Here is a 26,711-nt window from a genome sequence, read left to right as displayed (position 1 = left end):
AAAAATCCTTACCAGAAGAGACAGGTCAAAAAACACCTCAAAATTGGATGTAACATGCATGTTGTACTACAGAAAAGTGGTCTTGATTTTTGACAACTATGTCTTTGCTTTCGCAAGCGGGCTCGACAAAAACCACATTGACTGTGTACTATTAAGTTGTAGTTTCAGCTATGTAATGGCAGTCACTTAACCTAACAAGTGTTCTTTCATTCTGTAGCATTGTACCAACCTAAGACAGTGCCATTGTCCCCACATGGCAGATCATTAGAATCTGAGCTCCACCTAGTGGTAGCACATCTTTGCCCACATTAATATATTGGAACTTACCACATATATGAAAATTTCAAGAACTCCACTAAAATCTTTGACAACAGCTTTTGGTGTGAAGAAGAATCCATTAGCCAGGATCTTCAGTCCCATCTCAACACTCATACTAAATACAAATATATACTCAGCATACTGAAATATAAAAAAATATTTACTTCTTAAGGTATTAGGCCCCTAATAGTAATGTTTAAAAAAATGGCATTTGCTGGGTATGTTCTTACAGTTGACCATGCTTCGCACTTAACTGCAAATTTTCAAAAACTTTTAACATGCTGTGTTTTTTTTATAATTTTTGTGTTATTTATGGTATTTCCTCAAGCTCAAGTAGAGACAAATTTCAAAGTGGTGGCCTTTAACCAAAACGTTTGCAGAGAATTCATTATACCATTAACTTTTTATGAAACAAACATCAAACTATTGGTAAACAATTATAAAACTTAAAATGAAAAATGTCAGTATAATTTTTCTAGGGTGCATCGAGTAAATGGATTTAATGAGACAGAATTTTAGTTCCAACACTGAAAAATTAAGGTCGAATCCTGAGGGTCTGTTTTGAATTTCGCTCACTTCATTCAAAAATAACCTTGGGGCAGAAGTAAAACCTACCTACATTTCTTCCACAATATGTAATCTAAAGAATGCAGGCAAAACAGAGAACTTTTATCGCATGTAACTCAGTATTTTTATTGATGTCTAACTCTACCCCTTCTGCTTCAGAGGTAAATTCACTTCGAACAGCAAGAAATCGCTTATCAAATGATTTTTTTTCCACTTTTGTACAATAAATCAATAACAAGTCTTGAAAGAAGTAAAAACTTACTAGAAACAAGAGGGCCAAGATGGCCCTAGGTCGCTCACCTAAGAAACACTCCATAACAGTGTAAAACATGTTTGACCTAGTGATTTCATGGAAACAAATATTCTGACCAATTTTCATTAAGATTGGACCAAAAAATTGGTCTCTTGTGATAAAACAAGCATTTTCTTAGACATGACCTAGGTTTTGACCCTAGATGACCCATGTTCAAACTCGACCTAGATTTTATCAAGGCAATCATTCTGACCAAAATTCATGAAGATCAACTGAAAAATACAGCCTCTATCACATACAGAAGTTTTTTCTTTGATTTGACCAAGTGACCTAGTTTTTGACCTCAGATGACCCATATTCAAATTCGACCTAGATTTCATTAAGGCAATCAACCTGACTAAATTTCATAAAAATCAATTAAAAAAAACAGTCTCTATCGCATACACAAGATTTTTCTTTAATTTGACCTAGTGACCTAGTTTTTGACCTCAGATAACCCATATTCAAAATTGACCTAGATTTCATCAAGGCAATCATTCTGACCAAATTTCATGAAGATCAATTGAAAAATACATCCTCTATTGCATACACAATGTTTTTCTTCGATTTGACCTAGTGACCTAGTTTTTTACCCCAGATGACCCATTTTCGAACTCGGCCTAGATTTCATCAAGGTAATCATTCTGGCTAAATTTCATGAAGATCAGTTGAAAAATACAGCCTCTATTGCATACACAAGGTTTTTCTTTGATTTGACCTAGTGACCTAGTTTTTGACCCCAGATGACCCATTTTCGAACTTGGTCTAAATTTCATCAAGGTAATCATTCTGACCAAAATTCATGAAGATCAATTGAAAAATACCGCCTCTATCGCATACACAAGGTTTTTCTTTGATTTGACCTAGTGACCTAGTTTTTGACCCGAGATGATCCATTTTCGAACTCGGCCTAAATTTTATCAAGGCAATCATTCTGACCAAAATTCATGAAGATCAATTGAAAAATACAGCCTCTATCGCATACACAAAGTTTTTCTTTGATTTGACCTAGTGACCTAGTTTTTGACCCAAGATGACCCATTTTCGAATTCGGCCTAGATTTCATAAAGGTTATCATTCTGACCAATATTAATGAAGAAGAATTGAAAAATACAGCCTCTATCGCATACACAAGGTTTTTCTTTGATTTGACCTAGTGACCTAGTTTTTGACCCGAGATGACCCATTTTCGAACTCCGCTTAGATTTCATCAAGGTTATCATTCTGACCAATATTCATGAAGATTAATTGAAAAATACCGCCTCTATCGCATACACAAGGTTTTTCTTTGATTTGACCTAGTGACCTAGTTTTTGACCCGAGATGACCCATTTCGAACTCGGCCTAGATTTCATCAAAGTTATCATTCTGACCAATATTCATGAAGATTAAATGAAAAATACAGCCTCTATCGCATACACAAGGTTTTTCTTTGATTTGACCTAGTGACCTAGTTTTTGACCCGAGATGACCCATTTTCGAACTCGGCCTAGATTTCATCAAGGTTATCATTCTGACCAATATTCATGAAGATTAATTGAAAAATACAGCCTCTATCGCATACACAAGCTAAATGTTGACAGACGACAGACGACAGACGACGGACGACAGACGCCGGACATCGAGCGATCAGAAAAACTCACCTGAGCATTGCTCAGGTGAGCTAAAAAAGGAAAATTAGGCAAAACAAGTGAATGAAGTATTGCCATGCAATACAAAGTCCCCTACTGGAAGGCACCTAATTTTCTCTACTGCAGTATAACATAATGAACTGATATCTGTCAATGATGTATAAACAATATTGTACTACATATACAATATGTTATAACAACACACTTGGATTAAAATGTGCATATATAAAAACCCACAGTTGTTTTCATATTGAATTTTTTCGGCTGATTATAAAAATGTTATCATGTAAGTTATTTATAGTCACAACAAAGGGAAATTAATCTTTAAAAAAAAAAAAGAAAAAAAAAAAAAAAAATCTATATAATAAAAGTCCACAAGAAACTCTTTACCAGGTAGAGATAGGTCAAAATACACCTAAAAATTGGATGTTACATGCATGCTGTACCACAGAAAAGTGGTCTCGATTTTTCTCTACCGCCAGTAATAAAAAAGTTACAATAAAATCTATTTATAGTAACAACAAAGGGACGTAATTCTAAAAACAAGGGTGCCTCATGGTGGTGAACATTTGGTCCAAGTTACATCAAAATCCCTCCATGCATGAAGAAGAAATGTTCCATACAAAGTCATTCTTGAATTTGACCTTTGACCTCTAAATATGACCTTGACCTTAGACCTAGGGACCTGGTTCTTGCGCATGACATGTTGTCTCATCCAGGGGAATACTTGTGCCAACTGATATCTAAATCCTGCTTTGCATGACAAAGTTATAGACCGGACAGGAAAAAAATCCTCTTGACCCTTGATCTCAAAGTGTGACCTTGACCTTTAAGCTAGGGTACTGGGTGTTGCGCATGACATGTCGTCTCATCATGAGAAACATTTATGCCAAGTAATATTGTAATCCCTTGATGGATGACAGAGTTCTGGATCGGACAGGGAAAAAACCTTATTGACCTTTGTCCTCCAATTGTGACCTTGACCTTTGAGCTAAGGGTCTGGGCTTTGCGCATGACATGTTGTCTCATCATGGGGAACATTTGTGCCAAGTAATATTAAAATCCCTTCATGGATGGCAGAGTTATGGACAGGACAGGAAAAAAACTCTGTTGACCTTTGACCCCCAACTGTGACCTTGACCTTTGAGCTAGGGGTCCGGGATTTGCGCACGACACGTCGTCTCATCATGGGGAACACTTGTGCTAAGTGATATTAAAATCCCTTAATGAATGTCAGAGTTATGGACCGGACACGAAACAGACCCTGTTCATGCTATGTTAACATTTGACTGCTAAGTGTAACCTTGACCTTTGAGCTAGAGGTCTGAAAGTTGTGCATGACACATCGTCTTATTATGAGGTACATTTGTGCCAAGTAATATTAAAATCCCTCCATAGATGGGAGAGTTATGGACCGGACAGGAAAAAAACCTTGTTGACCTTTGACCTCCAATTGTGACCTTGACCTTTAAGCTAGGGGTCCAGGTTTTGCGCATGACACGTCGTCTCCTCATGGGGAACATTTGTGCCAAGTAATATTAAAATCTCTTCATGGATGGGAGAGTTATGGACCGGACAGGAAAAAAGCCCTGTTGACCTTTGACCTACAATTGTGACCTTGACCTTTGAGCTAGAGGTCCGGGATTTGCGCATGACACATCATCTCATCATGGGGAATATTTGTGCCAAGTAATACTAAAATCCCTTCAAGGATGGGAGAGTTGTGGACCGGACAGGAAAAAAGCCCTGTTGACCTTTGACCTCCAATTGTGACCTTCACCTTTGAGCTAGGGGTCCAGGTTTTGTGCATGACACATCGTCTCATCATGGGGAACATTTGTGCCAAGTAATATTAAAATCCCTTTATGGATGACAGAGTTATGGACCAGACACGAAATTGCGGACGGACGGACGGACGGGCGGAAAAGTGCATTCCTATAGTCCCCGAAACTGGTTTTCAACCAGTAGGGGACTATTAAATTTGGTCTCAGTGGGGCTTGAACCTATGCCCCCCTGAAAATTGCAGTCAAAGTAGGTAGAAAGTGAATACTCTTCAAAAAGGAGGTACTCTATTATGGGCCTAATACCTTAATCTTTACCTTGCTAAATGTTTACCCTGCAAAATTTCTAAAATTAACTGGTTCACCATTCAATTTGGGTAGTACCACTTATCATTCACAAGGCTGTCTGAAAGACAGCTAAATCCCCCGCCACTGCTATGGATAGTGAAAGGGTAAACCTTTGATTTTAGCTGTGACCTTGACCTTGAACTCACATGGCTGACTCATGAATTCTGCACAACGTCTTGATGAGGTGATTATTTGACCAAAGTTTCATGAAAATCCTTCAAGGGGTTTAGGAGATACAGAGCTGAAACCTTTGACCTTCAGTTGCGACCTTGACCTTGAGTTGACATGGCTGACTCATGAGTTCTTGATGAGGTGATCATTTGACCCAAGTTTGATGAAAATCCTTCAAGGGGTTTAGGAGATACCGAGTGGACACCAAATGGAAGGTTCAAACCTTCCACCCTTAGCTGTGACCTTGACCTTGAGCTGGCATGGTTGACTCATAATTTCTGCATATCGTTCTGATGAGGTAATCATTTGACCCAAGTTTTATAAAATTCCTTCAAGGGGTTTAGGAGATATAGAGCGGACATGAAATGGAAGACTCAAACCTTTGACCTTCAGTTGTGACCTTGACCTTGAGCCGACATGACTGACTCATAAGTTCTGCACATCGCCTTGATGAGGTGATCGTTTGACCCAAGTTTGATGAAAATCCTTCAAGGGGTTAAGGAGATATAGAGCAGACACAAAATGGAAGGCTCAAACCTTTGACCCTAAGTTGTGACCTTGACCTTGAGCCGACATGACTGACCCATGGGTTCTGCACATCGTCTTGATGAGGTGATCATTTGATCCAAGTTTTATAAAGTTTTATAAAATTCCTTCAAGGGGTTTAAGAGATATAGAGCGGACACAAAATGGAAGGCTCAAACCTTTGACCTTGAGTTGTGACCTTGACCTTGAACCGACAAGGCTGACTCATGGGTTCTGCACATCGTCTTGATGAGGTGATCATTTGACCAAAGTTTCATGAAAATCCATCGGAAGGACGGACGCAGACCATTCCTATAATCCCTCCGCTACGGCGGGGGATTAAGGAGGGGTGTTCACTGAAAATTGACTGACTTAAGAGCGAACAGTGCAGACCATTACCAGCCTGTATGTCTGTGCAGGCTGATCTTGGTCTGCACTAGTTGCGAAGGCAAAATCACTTGCCAACCAGCCTGCTTAAGGTTTAGTCTGATGATTCCTCAAAGTTGTCTTACAAAGGCTATACTGTACAATTCAGGGATAAAAAATTTGTTTGGTTTTTATATCAGGATGAATATCTATTACCTTCAATTCCGGTTCATTGGTCATTCTGTAATGTGGGGTTTCAAACATCATAGATATACATGACATAATTGTCACCATTATCATGATCCAGTCCAGGTAGGTGACCAGTCCAAACAACTTTCTGATCCACAGGGGTCTGTAAAATAACATCAAATTATGTTTACCTGAATGATAAAATGATGTTATAATAAAAGAATCTATTTCAACTGACAGATTGTATCCTGATTCCTAAGTTCTCTTTCTTAATGTTCTGATAGATCTAAGAAACATTGGTTTCATGTACAGTATTTGAGCCACACCATGAGAAAACCAACATAGTGCATTTGCGATCCATTGCTATTAGAGAAACCTGATGCGCAGGCTGGTCTGGATCCATGCTTGTCGCAAATGCACTAAGTTGGTTTTCTCATGGTGCGGCTCATTTATTAAATTTAAACTATGCTTTTCAATCAGTTAATTTCATAATAGTATTGAAAATATGACAAGATAAAAGCTATTGATAACACCTCTACTAAGCTAAACAAAAAGCAAGAATAGTTATATTCTACAACTAGGGTGGTACAGTGCTTGTGGGTTAACATGCTTGAGTGTCAACCCAGAAGTCCGAGGTCCAAATCCTGGTTCAGGCACTGAAAATTTCTGAGATGTTCTTGAGTGTCTGGCACATTACTAAGAAGCCAGTACTGGTTCTTCCAAAGAAAAACAGCTTTGCATTTATCTGTTCTATACATCATGCACATTAAAGAACTAGACCACTTGCAAAGATTTAGGCTAAGTTAGCCCTGCAGGCCTGTATATTTAGGATCTATCTCTGTCTGTTCTGGGAACTTCCTCTCCATCTGTCCCTCTGGTCAGATCGCTCTGTCTGTACAAGTGGAGGATGAATTGGGCACCCCGAGTGGCTGTCTTTGCACCTCAGGCACCTTTGAACTTGTTTACCATGAAAAGGGCGCTATACATCTGGTATAATCAAAAAGTAAATAATAAGGAAGCAACTTTACTCTCAATACTTACAACAATAATGAAATGAAGCAAATATTCACACTTACAAAATTCTTTTATAAGCATTTGGCAGTTCCTTTCCAGTTATGGGATCTCGAAGCAAGTAGTTATACTTTGCATTGACAATTATTTGACAGATTTTGCGTATTTTACTCTCTCGTCCCACTGCAAACAGAGGCGTGTCAAAGAAAGGATGGTTCTCCCTTAGGTCATCCTGTATCTGATTCCTGCAATATATCGGGTAAAGAACAATTACAATAAATTTAAGTAATTCACTGATTTCTAACCAGATACTGATCATCCTAGAAAAAACATGGCAAGTTTCTTAAAGCTTATAAAAGTCATTTTTCTATAAAAATTTCAAGCACTTTTCAACAGATTACAAAATTTCAGGGATAAAATAATCACAGGACTGTAAAGACATAACACTAGATCTTGCATCTTCTTAAACAAGCATTGTGGCCTGTGAAAAATTATGAAGTGTTTTACTAAGAACTAATATCAGAGATTCTTGGCACTTATCAGAAACAAGAGGACCATGATGGTCCTGAATCGCTCACCTCTTCCTACATGACCCAGTTTAGAGTATGACGTCGTTTTTTCTATTATTTGACATAGTGACCTAGTTTTTGAGCTCATGTGACCCAGTTTTGAACTTGACTTAGATATTATCAAGATAAAAATTCTGACCAATTTTCATGAAGATCCATTGAAAAATATGGTCTCTAGAGAGGTCACAAGGTTTTTCTATTATTTGACCTATTGACCTAGTTTTCGAAGGTACGTGACTCTGTTTTGAACTTTACTTAGATATCATCAAGGTGAAAATTCAGATAAATTTTCACGAAGATCCATTGAAATATATGGCCTCTAGAGAGGTCAAAAGATTTTAATAATTTTAGACCTACTGACCTAGTTTTTGATCGCAGTTGACCCAGTTTCAAAATTGACCTAGATATCATCAAGAAGAACATTCAGACCAACTTTCATACAGATCCAATGAAAAGTATACCCTCTAGAGATGTCACAAAGTTTTTTTATTATTTGACCTACTGACCTAGTTTTTTATGGCACGTGACCCTATTTCAAACTTGACCTAGATATCATTAAGGTGAACATTCTGACCAATTTTTATGGAGATCCATTCACAAGTATGGCCTCTAGAGGTCACGAGGTTTTTCTATTTTTAGACCTACTGACCTAGTTTTTGACCGCACATGACCCTGTTTCGAACTTGACCTAGATATCATCAAGATGAACATTCAAACCAATTTTCATACAGATCCCTTGAAAAATATGGCCTTTAGAGAGGTCACAAGGTTTTTCTATTATTTGACCTACTGAACCAGTTTTTGATGGCACATGACCCACTTTCGAACTTGACCTAGATATCATCAAGATGAACATTCTGACCAATTTTCATGAAGATCTTGTGAAATATATGGCCTCTAGAGAGGTCACAAGGTTTTTCTATTTTTAGACCTACTGACCTAGTTTTTGATGGCACGTGACCCAGTTTCGAACTTGACCTAGATATCATCAAGATGAACATTCTGACCAACTTTCATAAAGATCCCATGAAAAATGTGACCTCTAGAGTGGTCACAAGCAAAAGTTTACGGAGGGACGGACGCACGCACGGACGGACGACGGACACCGCGCGATCACAAAAGCTCACCTTGTCACTTTGTGACAGGTGAGCTAAAAAACATTAAAGAAAATACCACAGGTTATTACTTTGAAAAAGCTGTCAGTGCTCATGCTGAAAAGAAGGAAGAGAAAAAATAAAGACAAAACCTTTTAATCTCAGCCTGTTGTTTCCTCTGTTGAATCATCTTGATATCAAAATCATCAGCTCTGTGCATGCCTGTGCCACCAGTTAAATTTCCTCCACCCATCATAAGATGTGTAATATCACCATTTTCCTTAACTCCCGCAGAGTGGTGACCCAATTTTAGACTTCCTGGCCGCGATCCTCTCATACTTCTGAAAAATTAGAAAACTTCATCATTTACTTTCCAGGTAACAATGTAATAATGCTGAAATGATTCCACTTTCATCTTTTCTTTCCATGAAGAATTTTAAAGGCCTAAATATCTTTACAAAAGTAACTATTGAGCGTCCTCTAAAAAAAATGCTAAAGAACTGCAAGGTCCATGGAACTAAAAATGAGTACGCAGACCAGTCTAAAATCTTAAGCAACTGATTGGCTGGTTCTAAATTCAAATTTGAAATTGACCAATGGCAGTGTAGCTTTCCGAGACTGGTCTCCAAACCCAGTTTCATTTCCTATGACGCAGTGCTCACTGCAGATCCCATTACACACACAAACTTAAGACATAACATTTCTGATAATTCATTAAAACTGATACATTATATAATGAGAGACCATATCCTTTTCAAAATTATACAAAGTCTTAAATTAAAACTAACCTTCTATCCATTCGAAGCTGGTACTGCTGAGACAGTAAAGATTTAGGTCCATTGTTCACCATTTGTCCTGAGCCACCCATCAGTTTGTGTTGATTTGATTCCCTAAACAAAACGTAAAACTCACAGTTCTATTAAAACATCCATTTGATAAAATGCTTTCTCCAGATGTATAGAATGTTAACATATACTCTCAACATATTATCTCAGACTGAAATTAGATATATCAAATAATTTCTTTCCTTCCAGATTATTTCCACACCATTCCATCAATTGCAAAATATGCAAATATGACGCTACCATTATCTGAACCTCATTTCCAAAAGGTATATATGATACTTATATTGAAAATTTAATACAGATTCAATGTTATTGACTGAAACTGCTACAACAATATAACTATGACATAAACATCTAACTCATCCTTCCCTCATGTTTTGAATTATCATCATTTTTTTTTCTAAACATTGTTCATATGTTAGACATAATGAATTAATCTTGTAGATGTATCTAGAAAACAATCTAGCTTAAAGGTTGTTTTGAAAATATATCATTAATAAATAATCTGAAAAACAAGAGCTGTCACTAACGGTGACAAATGCCCCCCAGCGCCTTGACCTTTGACCTGGTGACCTTGACCTTTGACCTGGTGACCCAGAAGTCAATAGGGGTCATGTACTAAATAAGTACTATCAGCATGTGAAGTTTGAAGGTCCTGGGTGCAGTGGTTCACGAGTAAAGTGCCTTCATGCAAAAAGTTAACGTTGTGACGAACCAACTAACGAACGAATGGACGGACAGTTGAAAACTGATATGCCTTCCTTTGGGGCATAAAAAGATGTTGACAATATATCTAGAAACTGCTCCATTCTCCTATGTCATACATAGTATTATATATTAATTTCCGTGTGATGACTGTGAATTGTTGGAGTCTTCTGCAAAACTATGATGGCTGAATCTTTCTACAATATTTCTGATCTTGTCTTCTTAAAGATATCATTTTACATAAAGTCCATAACATTTAAGATGAAAAGCTTTCAACCACTGCAACTACTGGTATTCATTAAATTTTGAATAATTTACTTTTTTTGACTGATGAAATTTTCTACCCCGTCCCTGAACATTTAAATAAACTTGAATGTTGATCCCCAAAGGGCAATAATGTTAAATATGTTATTTGTTGATACACTGCCTCACTGGCTCAAACATTTCAGCTAATTATAAAAAAAACAAGAGGACCATGATGGTCCTGAACTGCTCACCTATCCCCACATGACGTCGTTATTTTTTAATTATTTGACATAGTGACCTAGTTTTTGAGCATATGTGACCTAGATTATCATCAAGATAAAAAATTCTGACCAATTTTCATGAAGATCCATTGAAAAATATGACCTCTAGAGAGGTCACAAGGTTTTTCTATTATTTGACCTAATGACCTAGTTTTAGAAGGCACGTGACCCACTTTTAAACTTGACCTAGATATCATCAAGGTGAACATTCTCACCAATTTTCATGAAGATCTCGTGAAAAATATGGCCTCTAGAGAGGTCACAACGTTTTTCTATTTTTCGACCTACTGACCTAGTTTTTGACCGCACATGACCCAGTTACGAACCTGACCTAGATATCATCAAGCTGAACATTCTCACCAATTTTCATGAAGATCCATCGAGAAATATGGCCTCTAGAGAGGTCCCAAGGTTTTTCTATTTTTAGACCTACTGACCTAGTTTTTGATCCCACGTGACCCAGTTTCGAACTTGAACTAGATATCATCAAGGTGAACATTCTGACCAATATTCATGAAGATCTCAGAAAAATATGGCCTCTAGAGAGGTCACAAGGTTTTTCTATTTTTAGATCTACTGACCTAGTTTTTAATCCCACATGACTCAGTTTCGAACTGGACCTAGATATCATCAAGGTAAACATTCTGACCAATTTTCATGAAGATCCATTGAGAAATATGGCCTCTAGAGAGGTCACAAGGTTTTCTATTTTTAGACCTACTGACCTAGTTTTTGACCCACGTGACCCAGTTTCTAATTTGACCTAGATATCATCAAGGTGAACATTCTGACCAATATTCATGAAGATCTCATGAAAAATATGGCCCCTAGAGAGGTCACAAGGTTTTTCTATTTTTAGATCTACTGACCTAGTTTTTAAACCCACGTGACCCAGTTTCGAATTTGACCTAGATATCATCAAGGTGAACATTCTGACTAATTTTCATGAAGATCCATTGAGAAATATGGCCTCTAGAGAGGTCACAAGGTTTTTCTATTTTTAGACCTACTGACCTAGTTTTTGACCCCACGTGACCCAGTTTCGAACTTGACCTAGATATCATCAAGGTGAACATTCTGACCAATATTCATGAAGATCTCATGAAAAATATGGCCTCTAGAGAGGTCACAAGGTTTTTCTATTTTTAGACCTACTGACCTAGTTTTTGACCCCACGCGACCCAGTTTCGAACTTGACCTAAATATCATCAAGATGAACATTCTGACCAACTTTCATAAAGATCCCATAAAAAATGTGACCTCAAGAGATGTCACAAGCAAAAGTTTATGCATGCACGCACGGACGCACGCACGGACACCGCGCGATCACAAAAGCTCACCTTGTCACTTCATGACAGGTGAGCTTAAAAACATCCATACAAGCCAAAGTTATGGCATCCACAAGACCTGAAATGACCCTTAACTCCTTAGTTTTACCTTGACCTTTGAGATAGAGACCTATGTTCTACAACCATTTTTCATTATTGAGGCAGGTACTTCTGCCAAATAAAAAAATATTGTTCCATGCATGTCAAAGTTACAGCCCCAACAAGCTCTAAAATGATCTTTAAGCCAAAGCCAAAAGTGTGACCAAATTACCTTTGACCCTAGCTCGACTTTCACCTTTGACACAGCCTGAGGTTTGCACACTACATTCAGTCTCATTCAGGCAAACATTTCTACCAAATAAAAAAGTAACAAAAGATAGCTCAATGCATATCAAAGTTATGGCCCAGACAAAATCTTACATGATCTTCAACCCACTTCCAGTGTGACCTTGACCTTGGAGATAGGGAACTGTGCATTGGGCAAATCATTCTATCAGTAAGGCAAATATTTCTGCCAAAATGAAAAAGATTGCTTCATGTATGCCAAAGGTTTTTTCACGACAAAATTGGATGGATGCAAACACTAACACACATACACAGAAAAGCCATACTGGTGACTGCGTTGCCTGCTCAATTATGTGATTAGGTAGCAATTTCCTGGAATTAACTATTTAGTTTATTTTAAAGAAAAAACAACTTTTAAATAGCTAAAGCAAACTTAATTACCTTATAACAGCTGAAATACCCATCTGTTTCTCAATATGACCACCACTTCTGGCTCCGAGGTTTGGGGATTTCACAAGACTTATAGGAGTCTTCTTCACAAACGACTGATTTTCATCAGCATTTTCTTCTGTATCCATGACCAAATCGAGCTGTGGTGTGCTGAACTGCCGCATGAAGCTCTCTCTTACTTCCACAATGTTGAAATCTGCCGACAGTTTGTTTACCCTTACCATTTGTGGGCGGTTTCTAAAATACATAATCAATTACTGTACTATCTAATTATATAAATGATTACTTAAGGTTTAACTATAAAATCTAAATATTCTTTTCCCTGTTTGCAATTTGAGTCCTTCAATGCATTACAAAGACAACAGACATAGAAATATGAACAACTTGTTTCAAGGATTTTACTGGAAAGGTAACTGTAACACTAAAATTCCATCAATATATCAAAACCAAAAGAACTTTTGCCAAAATGTGAGTCTGTAAGTATTTTTAAATCAATTAATTTTATAGGCACCGAAAATCATGGGGATACAGGTTCATGAATTTTAACTTTTGATGAAATGATAATTTTGCTTGTGTGTTGGTATTTAATTTCAATGGTTAGTTTAAACCAGAAAGCCTTGAAAATAAGTCCCCTTACCATTTATTAATGATTTCAAAGTATTCGAATCTCATTCCATTACGACGTGATTTGAAATGCTTAATTCAGTTAGCAAAAAGAAAAAAAAAACAACGTGTTTTACTGAAAATGAGATATTGTCCTCTACTGAAGAAGAGCTACTTACGGAAACTTTTCAAATATTTTCAGCCTGAAAGGCAGAGACTCTGATTCATCAGCACTTTGTTCTGTTGCCTTCAACTGAAAACAAGATCATTTCATTTATCAACTTTTACCCTGCTAAATTTCTATAATGGACTGGTCCATCAACAAATTTGAGCAATACCATCTATTTTTCAAAGGAGTGTTCACTGAAAATTAACTGTTTGAACAGCAAACAGCGCAGACCATGATCAGCCTGTATTGACGTGCAGGCTGATCTTGGTCTGCACTGGTCACAAAGGCAGAACCATTTGCCGCCAGCAGGCTAAAGTCGATTCTGACATATTTTCTACTAGTTGAAAAAGTGTCCAGTCTATGGCAAAATACTTTCTAGTCCTTCGACAAAAGCAGCAAAATTAATATAACCAACATGGAAAATTAGCAAGTGTGTTCTGGTGCTACATTTTCTAGCTATTTTTGTTTAAATACAGGATCATTTTCAACAGAAAAACGGTAAATCTGAACAAAACAAAGGCATTTCAAGGTCTACAAAGGCTGCAAAGCTTAAGCTCATTCCTGCACTATCAAAAACATTACTGGAAGTGATACGATACCTGCTTGAGTTTCTTAATGTCTTCATCCACCTCCAGGTTGTCCAGGATCACAGCCACAAACAAACTTATCACAATCTACAAACATATAATCCTACAACATCACTCTTTCTTTATACTTCATAATGTAATAATTACCACTAAGTCTTGCAACTTATATACGTGTGACCAACTGACTTACTTAAACTCTCTTTTTTACATTTTCATTTCTGTAAATCAGATACACTATCATATCTTGTGACATCTGACCACCATGAAAGTGTATAAGAAACTGTCAAACAGACATGATTGAGCAAATTCTTTTTCCATGATTTTGGGATCATGACACAAAGCTTAGTAAGTGTATTTTTACAGATTTACTGAAAACTAGTACATATGTACTTATCAAGCAGAATTTTTTTTTCAGATTTATGGAAAATTAGTACTTATTACACAAATCTTTAAAAAAATTACTGAAACCGAGAACTTACTATGCAGATTTTTACAGATTTAATCATTATGAATCTTGTACATTTTAACTAGACTTTTTATTACTTTGCAAAAAGCATTTCTTAATGCAACTTAAGTAAGAATCTGCAACTAACTGACATTATTTACCTTCTTCATATACTAGTACATCAAAATGCATTTTTCTTTTGTCATGCAATAACAAATATGGGAGGGGAAACATGCTGGATATTACACCCACAGTGTACAATATAGCAGCCAATATCCAAAATACTGCAAACAGAAAAGCAATATCACTATTATCCAATTTAAATCATACAAATGAAATAAACTGACCATCCAGCCTCAAATGACACATGTTCTATCCTATACTTTAACTATTATTGGTACTTATATAGGATCATTCTGAAAATATACTGGTGGTTTCAGATCATTGTAAAATGGAAAGTTTTACAATATTTTAAAACCGAAAAATTTAAATGGTAAATTTTTCGAACATATAAAACAGAAAATTTTAAAACAAAGTAAGACAGCCTTCCTGAAGTAAATCTAAGTGTATTTAAAACAGTACATGAGTTCATGCCCTTGTTCCAAGTCTTTTTTCAGAACACAGTGGTGAATGTCAAACATCAAGCTTTTATCATTTATGTGAATCAACTCTGAGGCTGCATGATCAATGCTATGGAAACATTACAATGGTTAATGAGAAATAAACATACAGAAAGAATGCTTCTGTAGAGAAATTACTAGGTCCATACCCTGTGCATGCGTTTATAGTTTTACTCAGTCTGCTTAGAATGAATCTTATTTTACGATCTAGTACCCCTCAAAGACAAGTAAAAAATTTATGACACTGTCCAATTATTTGGACTGCATGCATTACATAGTCACATGGTATTTAATTTAATATTTACAATTCAATGAATTCCTTACTTCTTTTTTACGTGGAATATTTCGCAATGTTATTCATACATGAAGCACATTATGTAAAACTTAAATTGCAGAGAATGTGATGAGCAGAAAGTATTGGCAAAATATTTCACACTTAAAAAAAATAACAACAGTTCTTTTAAAATAAAAAAAAAAATCCAATTAAAGTATATATATCAAATGCACTGAAGAGCTAAGCAAGTTTAATTGTTCAGAAAAAAAACACACTGAAAAAAAGTACACACAAATCTATGACATCTCCATCTAACAGAATCTGCAAAAATAAGATACTATAAATATCATAATTATATGCCACTTATTACAACAGCAAACATAACAAAAATGTGGAGATGTATAAACCATTAAAAAAAAGTACAATGTATACAAAGTTAAATAACTTTTTTTTATTATGACTGATCACTGAAAATCTTAAAAATTCCCCAGATTTCTCTCAAGTATTCACACAAAAAGTGTGAAGTAAAAGGAAGCTTCACTACACAAACATGGAGAATAAATGTCCCCTGCTTAACCTTTACCCTGCTAAATTTCTATAATGAACTTGTCCATATTTCAATTTGGACAGTACCATTACCTATCAAAAGGGATGCTTACCAAATAGATACTGACTGAATGGCAAACAGTGCAGATCATGATCTGTACTGGTTGCAAAGGCAGAATCAGGCTGTCTAGCATACCCTGACAAAAAATTAGGGCTAATTTTAGGGCAATTTGTACAAAAAAATAGGGCTAAAATTAGGAATTTGGTACAATTTTAAGGAAATTTTAGGGCTAAATTTAGGAATTTTCAAATTAAAATATCAACTTTAAAGACCATGTAATGTGCTTACCTTTATGTGATTGACATAAAAGTAACTCACAAATAGTGCTTTATTTACAGAAAAGATGTCTACCAGCTTTCCACTGTTTTCAGCTATTGGATCCACTGGTAAACTGCTTTGAACTATGCTAAACTGTTTTTTTCTGAATAAGAAGAACTTTTAAACAACAAATTTTAAAACATTTTCTCTTTTTGATCATTGCGAAAAAGTTAAAAAATTAGGAATCTTTGTGAAAAAATAGGGCCTTTTTAGGAATTTCCTTTGATTTTTTAAAAAAAATAGGAATTTTAGCCAAATTGAAAAAAAAATAGGAAAAAGTAGGAATTTTAGGGACGCTAGACAGCCTGCAGAATTGATCGTGTCCAGCAAGATAAGGGTTAAACTATTTCTTGTTAAACTACTTTTTAAACATCCTTTGGACACCGGCCTATAAAAGAAACTTATGTTACAACACAGGTGGGATGAATCTGGACTACATTTACCACATAATTACTTCCCCTGATTTCTTGTTCAGTATCAACGGACAGTACGTCCCTCCATGGAGACTCACACCAGTGCAAAAAAGATCCCAAGTACATTTCATCTTATTTGAAGAGTATTTGGCAAAATGTCTCACTTCACACGTAGTCTAAGAAAAATCTGAGTTCAAAGCTATGTTAATTCGTTCCCCAATAAACCAGATTAATTATATCTATGGCAACGATATCATTTTTTCAGACCCTGTTCAGATGATTTTGGCTAGGTAATCAAAGTTGCGAAAGCATGAAAGTGCAAAATTTATTATTACCCATTAATAAGTAAGGGACAGGCGTTCAAAGGATATCAGCGAGCCTTTCTGAGCATAATTTAATGATCCACGAAGTTTTATTCCCACAATTGACTTTCTTTAAAAAGACAATAATACTATAGTATTCCTATAATCTCCAAACTAAAATGATAACTATAAACTAAAACACGTCTATCAATAACAATACCTCAAACACAGAACTGTACTAAGACAGTGATACATTATAACTGACTGCAGTATTGACTGCCCTACACCAAAATCAGAGAAAATTTTCAAAGAAAAATTAAAGTTATCTCTTCCATTAAACTATTAAACTTAATCATGTCTTCTAAATATTTTGATATGACCAAGCAGCAATGAGTTGTGTTGCAAACTGGCTACTGTAAAATCCACAAAATTTAATTCGGAACCAGCTGACAATGTTCTGTCTTATTTCTATGATTTTGTGTGAACTCAATTTTTGTGAAGTAAACATTTTTCTATTTTGTCTTCATCAAATCTTTACTTACTTTGAAAACTTTCATTCAATGTAACTTTTGTCATTTGTTTCCCAATTTTGATATGCATTCTATATAATATAGGAAGTCTACTAGGAATCAAATATGGAATTTCTTTTTTGACAAAAACTATACCGCAACAATAATTTAATGACTTTCTTGCGAAGTCACTTTGACCTTGATACTGCAGTCAGTGTATCGATTACTGTATCACAACTCACCAACGTTGTAAAAAGATGGTAGAATATAAAATATATAGCAACAAGTGGTGCTATTTTTTCGCCAGTTTTCCACATTGTAATGTGCATAACATCTATCCAGCCCTTCTGTGTTTGGATTTGAAACATGGACATAAAAGCCTGTATGGGATGAAACAGTGACACACAAAACTGTTAGTATTTGAAAATAAAGAGATCATTCACCATCTTCCAAACCAGAAATTTCAATCCATTATATTAGGGACTTTTTCCACTATAAATTACAAAATTTGCTTGAAAATGTGACAGTTATCCACCTCTTTACTACAAATTGCATGCTAATAAATAAAAACAGTGTGTATGACTTATCATCACTTGTTACTGATGGATGCAAAATGACATTTATGGACATAGAATAAAGAATAATAATCATTGAGAACTGGACATGTTGCACAGCTGTCAAGGCTCTACAAAGGCCACAAGTGTGATCAGGGCTCGAAGGGAAGGTTGGCCCTAATGAGGGGTCTGGAGGGCGATGACTCGTGGAAGCCGGAGATGCCCAAACATGGAAAATTTAGTTTTTTAAAACAAAATAGACCTGGTTTTGACCAGTCTCCCTCCATGTTTACTTTTTGTGAAGTTTATTCATGGGGTAGAAATTACATGTTGCACCGGTGAATGTAAAAGCTGTATTATAAGGTATGAAAACACTGTGTCAACGTCGTCGGTCATGTTAGATTCATTAATTTTCTACGAAAAAACAACTGATTGTTTTGTTTTTTAAAATGCGTGTGACTTGGCATAGTAGGCATGTGAGCATGATCTAGAGTCGAAATGCGTGTGACACGCGTGTGTCTTGACAGGTTTGCATGTTGTGCTTGTCTGCATGCAGAAACATTTAACAACCAACAGCTTATCTAGTTCATCATCATAATCAGCTTATTAACAAGTATGTAACTTTTGCCAGAATGGTGATTTTGAAATGAACTTAATTCCTGAGTGACTTCTGTCAGAGTAGTGATTTTGAAATGAATTATACTTCTTGTGTAACTTTTGTCAGAATGGTGACTTTGAAGAAGACTGTAATTCTGATGTAGCTTTTTTTTCATGATTTTCATTTTGAAATGAACTATACATCTGATGCAACTTTTGTTAAATCTGGGATACCTTTGGTCAAAATGGTCATTTTAAATAGGACTACAATTTTGGTGTACAAGATTCTGTAAAAACTTTTTCTGTGTCTATACAGTTCATGTAATCAGAAGTTCAAATATAAGCCATGACAATCATCAATTATTCTAGGTTTTTATCACGTTCTTTAAAAATTCTAAAACAAATATTGTAAGGGTAAAAAGAGTAAGTAGGTGAACTGGAGATACCATCAATATAAGAGAGACATGAACCACTCTCTGGTAGTGTACATATAGAAGAGGATAGTGTTCTAGATGTTGGAAAAGACAGACATTGCAATGTGTGTCAGAACATTAAGGGTGCCTCTGGAAGGATTTTCAGGAAAATCTGGTGCAATGAATTATAATTACTGTTTGTAAAATCTTCACTAGCTCTGACATTATTTGTTTGCTTGATTGGGTTTAAAGAAATACTGATAGAAACAAAGTCACAGATGACCCTCTTGGCTTTACTTTAAGCACAGTCTGGCACTGCGGTAAAGACTTCATTTTGTACACTTTTGGTTTTCTGAACCTTCCCTTTCACAATTTAGACTGAAAATATTTTCTAGAATATCAGAGCTAATTAATGCTTTATAAACTGTAGTTATTGGGTGCAAATGTTTATGTACTGAGACAGGCAAAAAGGTACCTTATTTCAATAGAATGATAGTATATTATTATCAATAAAACATAATTATAATGGCCTTGTGGTATCAGTTGCTCTTTTTGATTTAACCAATGGGGATCCATGGCAGACAATCGTAAACTGCATCTGTTACTTGATTTATTCAGTAATACATGTTCTCGCACGAAATTTCACCAATCAAAGATCCCCAAAAGAGTTTTATTCATTGGATACGTTTACATTAATTTAGAAACCGTATCCCACGGTGACCTGCTAGGTATCTTAAATGAAACCTTCAATTCAATTCTGCATTTTCATTTCAATATCAATATATTAAGCTGAAATTTCAAATCTGTATATGAGCCGTGCCATGAGAAAAACCAACATAGTGGCTTTGCGACCAGCATGGATCCAGACCAGCCTGCGCACCCGCGCAGTCTGGTCAGGATCCATGCTGTTCGCTAACAGTTTCTCTAATTGCAGAAGGCTTTAAAAGCAAACAGCATGGATCCTGACCAGACTGCGCAGATGTGCAGGCTGGTCTGGATCCATGCTGGTCGCAAAGCCACTATGTTGGTTTTCTCATGGCACGGCTCATATATATCTCAAAATAATCATAATGTACCTTTTTGCCTTATTGCAGGTCATTTTAAAGAAAAGTTCTGAGTGAAATTATTTGTGTTCCAAAGAGAAGAACTAGACTGCAATTCATACCATCTTTTACTGCTGCAAATAAAACAAGGTTTTCTATTAGTGGTTTATAATTAGTAACACACTTGATTTAATAACCAGGGTCAAGGGTGAAAACTGCAACAAAACATCTGCCAATCAAAGAAAACTGAAAACTGAAAAAAAGCGACATTAGTATAATATCGTATTTTCCCGTATTAACGCCCCCGGGGGCGTTACATTTTCGAAAGAGGGGGCGTTTATTTGAGGTAAAAAAAATAAAAAACGAAACTTTTTACAAAACTTAAAAACATCGTTCAAACTATCTGTAAAGTGTTTCTGTGTTGTTTAATCCCCCAAAACGTAATTATTTGGCATCCAATTTAATGCAGTGTGTCTTTTATGCATTTAAATACGGTACCTCGTGTATTCCATGTCTGGCTTTTTGACACGCTCGCGACACTACACATTACGTCATGACCCAAACAGCTATGTACTCCGATAACATTTTCCTTAGTACATGCGGGTAGCTAAAAGCCCAATACACAATGTCAATGGTTTGACACGCTGCTGTGCCTGCTTTTGAATTAAAAGTTCTTAAAACTGCCGAAGAAAAGGGTATATCGTACACACATTGCTGCAAGTTTGTTTAAAGTCGGCAGGAAGCGTGTGCGCAAGTGGTGCAAAAACAAATCAAAAATGTATTTACCGTTTAATTTTCTGTTTGATGATTGGATACGTACCGTACTTAGTACAAATGTTTTGGACTTACGGTACATGGACTGTTTAAAAGTGTGTTTAATTTTCAATACATTGGACTTTTGTACTGTAAATTACTTATTATATGGACTTATAAAAATGAGGTAGGTGATTTTTTTTCCCGTTCTTGTTGACTTTTTTCCCCTCCAAAATGGGCGGGGGGCGTTTATTAGAGGGGGGGCCTTAATTCGGGAAAATACGGTATGTAAGTAAATCTTTTTTTTTCACCATTTTTGTTCCCTTGCTGTTAAAAATACACCCATTCAGTGAAGTAATAATGGACAGTTCCTTCTTTCCAGGCATCAGACGACATGTTACATCAAAGTAACAAAAATATTTATAAAGGGGAAACAACATTTGTCATATAATTAAAATCTGCAAAATTACTTTTGATCAAAGATTTTTATTTATATATAAAAAAGGGCATGATATGACAGCACCCTAAATAAGGCAATAGTTCATCTAAACCTATCTTTCAAAAAATCTACTTCCTTCTTGTTCAATGTACAGAAACAGAAACTACAGTAAAACTTTGTTCGCCCCAACTTGGATAATTTGAACATCACTATTCACTCGAAATTCATCATCAGGTCCCTTCAAAAATTCTTTTTTAATGTATACTGTGAAATCATTTTTATTAGCGTAGGACAAATTTTCGCGTATTTCGCGCTAGGACCGATGTGCGAATTTAAGACCGCGCTATTATTATTTTTTAATTTTATTTTTTCATTTATAAATTGAAAATGCGCAAATTAAAGCCCTTGCGAATCAGTCCTTTTTCATGTCTGCGTGAAATTTCATGCCAGCGAATTTAAATGATTTCACAGTACTATTCAATGGGTTAAACTAATGATAACTCTAACAAATCTTTTTGATCTTGTCGAGTTTGAGCGAACAAAGTTTGACTGTATATTAAATGTCCTGATCCCTTTTTTCTGATTTATGCCTAAAGTAATTGTTTACATTGAAAATTCCGATTAACGAGGGTATACAGGGTACAAATATTTAAAAGAGAGAAAGAGGTCGTGAAAAAAATATCAGGCATGAAGTACAAAATATTTACTTCACTTTTTCAAAATGGTTGGACAACTAACAAAATAAAATGAGCCATGCCGTGAGAAAACCAACATAGTGTGTTTTCGACCAGCATGAATCCAGACCAGCCTGTGTATCCACGCAGACTGGACAGGATCCATGCTGTTCACTTTCAAAGCCTACAGTAGTTAGACAAACCATTATACAGCATGGATGCTAACCAGACTGCGCAAATGCGCAGGCTGGTCTGGATCCATGCTGGTCGCAAATGCACTATGTTGGTTTTCCCATGGTGCGGCTCAAATGCTGTATCAATTAATGCCTATGCATGATTTTTCTAGCTTTGAGCTCTACATGTCAATTTTAAATGGGTTACATGTAAGTAATGGTTTCAAACATTTCAATTTCAAAAATTTTCAGCTGTTAATAAATAGCAATTTAAATGAAAAATTTGCAAACACCAAAAACCCCACAGAGAGAAATTTTTATTTGCAATAACATAAAGCACCTCAAAAAACGCATCAAAATCCCCTTTTTTTTAAACAAGGTCTTCATTTTACTGTTGCTTATCATAATGATATCTTAACAATGAAGGTGATAAAAAATGTTCCAAACTAAATCAATTCATAATAATTTCAGACAAAATGAAGACCTTTTGAAATAGAGATATTCTTCGTGGTTCATCATAAACCCCATAAAATCATGCACAAGACACGAGTCAATACAGAATATTATGCAAGATACGCCAATATTTCACCAAGGCATTTACAGTGCAAGGCAAGGGTTTATCATGAACCACATGGGTTAATGTATTAACGTTCTGGCTAGATGCAATTTAGCCACATTTATAACCATGTTGAATATAGATGACTGCTTACTTGAGAACTTGTGAATAAAACACAGAATTTCATACAATAAACATAATATTCTTCATCTGAATTTCTTCCTGGAAACAGAACTGGACCTCTGCATGACCACAGGATGCGGCACCACCCTTACAGAAGCAAGCCTCTGTGGCGTACATGCTGCGTATTTGCTGTGTATATGCCGCAAACACAGTAGTACGCCAGAGGAGTACATTTTACATACACCGCATGCCGCGTACATGCCGCATACTATTTCGACGAGTACACAGCATGTATGCAGGAGGTCACTAGTACACTTCAAGTACGCAGCACAGACTCTGAAAATTTAAGGAGTACACTGCATGTACGCAGGAGGGACTTGTACAAGAAAATAGTACACTGCATATACACCGCAGATACTTTGAAATTTGTGCAGTACACTTCATATACGCGGGAAAGACTTGTACAATTTCTTTTGGCATTTATACTTATTTTTTTTTTATAAGTTAAAGTCTGAAGTAAACTTCATATACGCGGGAGGGACTTGTTCATTTTCTTTTGGTGTTTATACTTTGATTTTTTTTAGGTAAAAGTCTGAAGTACACTTCATGCAGGAAGGATTTGTACATTTTTTTTTTTTTTGGAAGCAAGAACTTGATTTCCGAGTAACTTTTATCTTAATAGCATAGAATAGTTCAGATTACCAGTATTCTGAACAATGAAAATTTGCCAAACTATTTGCAATGTTCATTTGTGAAGCTTACATCTTAGTGATTTCTGAGCTGCACCTTGCATGCAGTGTAAAAATATATTCTTTTTCATTTTGAATTAATCCTGGAGCTTTCTAACTTGGATAATTGAAAAGCCTTATTTGAACTTCGTTGCATTACATTTTGTAATACATGAAATAAATACCAAGATAATGCCTCAACAGCGCCCGAATGAGAAGAATTAATAGCTCTCACTGTTATTTGAATACTCTTAAGCAAAACACCATTCTATCATGTTTTATAAAGGCTTTAATGCTCATTATGTTAACTCATTAAGGCCTCACCAAATTAAAAAGTTGTTCATTGGATTTGCCACTTGTATATTTTCAGAACATTTTTGGCTAATTGCACTCGCCCCATTGGAAAAAATCAATCCATAATTTTTTGGTGCGCTACTTTTTACGGACGTAAAAGTGTATAAATGCTTATATAATTCCAGTCCTAGATTGTTCTCAGATGGATTTTAATCAAAATAAATACATACTACGCACACATCGTCTATAATAAATCATAACGCTTATATTTAGTTGCATTAAAGTTGTTTCCCCTTGATGCAGTTACACCATTTTCTTCAAATGTTTAGTCCAAATCACATGCTACAAAAATTGATTTATTTCATTGAAAAGTGGATGAAGAAAAGCATACTAATTTATTTGATAACATCAATCTACACTATTTTGGTAAGGGTAAATACTTATTGATGCATGTCACTTATCTTTTTTTTGTTTTTTTTTCTGTCCAAATGATCAGCATTTGCATACGAAAGTTGGTGGGGTAAGGAATTTACATTATCATAGCAGTTTCGCCACAAGAGTACACAGCATGTATGCAGCAGGAGTACACAGCATGTACGCCACAGGACTCGGGCCAGGAGTACACAGCATGTACGCCACAGGGGTAGTACACCGCAGGCTCATTTGCATGTGAAAAGTGTATGTGCCGCATACATGCTGTGTACTATTTCCCGCATACTAAATTCCTCCAGTGTACATCCTGTGTACATCCTGTGTACTATGTAGTCCACAGCATGTACGCAGCAAGTAGTACGCGGCAGAGCTCATTTGCATGTCAAAAGTGTACTACAAACGTACTATCGGTGTATGTGCGGTGTATATCCTGCGTACTATTTAAAGCCCTTGATTTCAGTACACATCATGTACACATCATATACGCTGTATGTACACAGCAAGAGTACGCAGCAGGCCTTTTTCTTCTGTAAGGGCATTTTGTGTAAAATATTTACATTACCTTAAATGGCATACTCCTTCACAAAAATAACCGTAAATGTGCCTGTTACGTGAGAATTCCTACAACAATATTCTTTCTGAATTTGTAAAAGTACTACATGTTTGTGTATTTAAAAATCTGATGTGAATAAGTGCAAACTAATAATTCACACTTAGAAGTTTGGCCCAACTAAGTTTCCAAAAGCAAAGACTTAAAGTCTTATTCAAAATTTTGGCTCAGAAATTTGTTCTTTAAGTAAACAATCATCAGCTTATTCAACCATGCGGTTAGTTTAACAGGTTTAGTGAGGTGCGTAAAATCTGACCAGTAAATATACATTAGTATCAGGAAAGGAGAGTAATACATGTAGATTCAACCGGTCCAACATCGCTGTTTCCACCGGCTGAAATACAGCACTAAGGCACGACTCGGCAATCACCATATGTAAGTATTACATCATATGGCAAAACCAGTTTCAAGTTTCAACTCAAAATTGCAGTTTTACTTATTATTGCATTTTACAAAATTTTTCAATAGAAACAGCCTTATTCTCTTGAAATCAGAAGGAAAAGACTGGAATATCCCTATTAAACTTGCTTTGAATCAATGACTTTGTGATTATCCACAAGTATCCTGAAAGGTATCAAATCTGTGGAAAAAAACCCACATGTATATAGGGACTATTGCAAAAATACGTTCAATAGCAATACTGAGCTGATGAAACCAGTTTTGTTTCCATGATAACCTTGTAAGTAATGAAGGTCACCATAAAATGCAGTGAGTATTTAGTTGCATACTATTCACTCACCACACTAACAAATTGATGGTAGAAAAGAAAGTACACGCGTATTAACAACCAAAAAAAATCATTTGATGTATGCGCCAATGTATCATACACAACTTCCACCCAACCCTCCTGGGTCAAAATCTGGAACATGGACATGAATGCCTGAAAAATCCATAAAGATTAATTTACACAACACATTCACCCAGTAAGCTAGCCCTTACCTGCTGAATTTCTATAATGAACTTGTCCGTCAAATTTGGACAGTACTATTAACTGCTGAAGGGGTGCATACCAAATAGATACTGAATGAATGGCCAGCAGTGCAGGTCACGATCAGACTGCACGAATGATCTGCACTGGTCGCCAAGGCAGAATCAATCATGTCCAGCATGATAAGGGCTAGATGCTAAAAGCATACATTGTCAAACTGTAAAGCTAAGTTAGAATAAATTTCTATGTTCTCTTACAATTTCTAGTGATGTAATAAGAAATAGTGTCTAAAATGAGTAATCAATGAATGTTCCTACAAGCACTGTATTCACTTAAATCAGATTACCATATGAAGTTTAAAGGATTAAGCTACACATTTTGGGCGAAAAATCATTAATGAGCCGTGCCATGAGAAAACCAACATAGTGGGTTTGCGACCAGCATGGATCCAGACCAGCCATGCGCATCTGCGCAGTCTGGTCAGGATCCATGCTGTTCACTTTCAAAGCCTATTGGAATTAGAGAAACTGTTAGTGAACAGCATG

At 36.0% G+C, this 26,711-nt stretch overlaps 1 protein-coding gene across 1 annotated transcript in view; it reads right to left on the bottom strand.

The window, feature by feature from the left end:
* Window positions 1-26,711, bottom strand: part of LOC123554513 (sodium leak channel NALCN-like) — a 76,257-nt gene that overhangs the window by 25,564 nt on the left and 23,982 nt on the right. The window contains exons 14-22 of the mRNA XM_053547084.1: window positions 25,978-26,118; window positions 14,374-14,448; window positions 13,785-13,858; window positions 12,994-13,239; window positions 9,651-9,752; window positions 9,015-9,203; window positions 7,265-7,444; window positions 6,216-6,351; window positions 328-459 (exon numbers count right to left, since the gene is read on the bottom strand). Of these exons, the coding sequence (XP_053403059.1) occupies window positions 328-459; window positions 6,216-6,351; window positions 7,265-7,444; window positions 9,015-9,203; window positions 9,651-9,752; window positions 12,994-13,239; window positions 13,785-13,858; window positions 14,374-14,448; window positions 25,978-26,118 (1,275 nt within the window). The remainder of the gene's footprint in view (window positions 1-327; window positions 460-6,215; window positions 6,352-7,264; window positions 7,445-9,014; window positions 9,204-9,650; window positions 9,753-12,993; window positions 13,240-13,784; window positions 13,859-14,373; window positions 14,449-25,977; window positions 26,119-26,711) is intronic.

This window comes from Mercenaria mercenaria, chromosome 7, assembly GCF_021730395.1.
Source record: "Mercenaria mercenaria strain notata chromosome 7, MADL_Memer_1, whole genome shotgun sequence".
In the NCBI taxonomy this organism is placed as follows: domain Eukaryota; kingdom Metazoa; phylum Mollusca; class Bivalvia; order Venerida; family Veneridae; genus Mercenaria; species Mercenaria mercenaria.
This window is presented reverse-complemented; position numbering and strand designations above follow the sequence as displayed.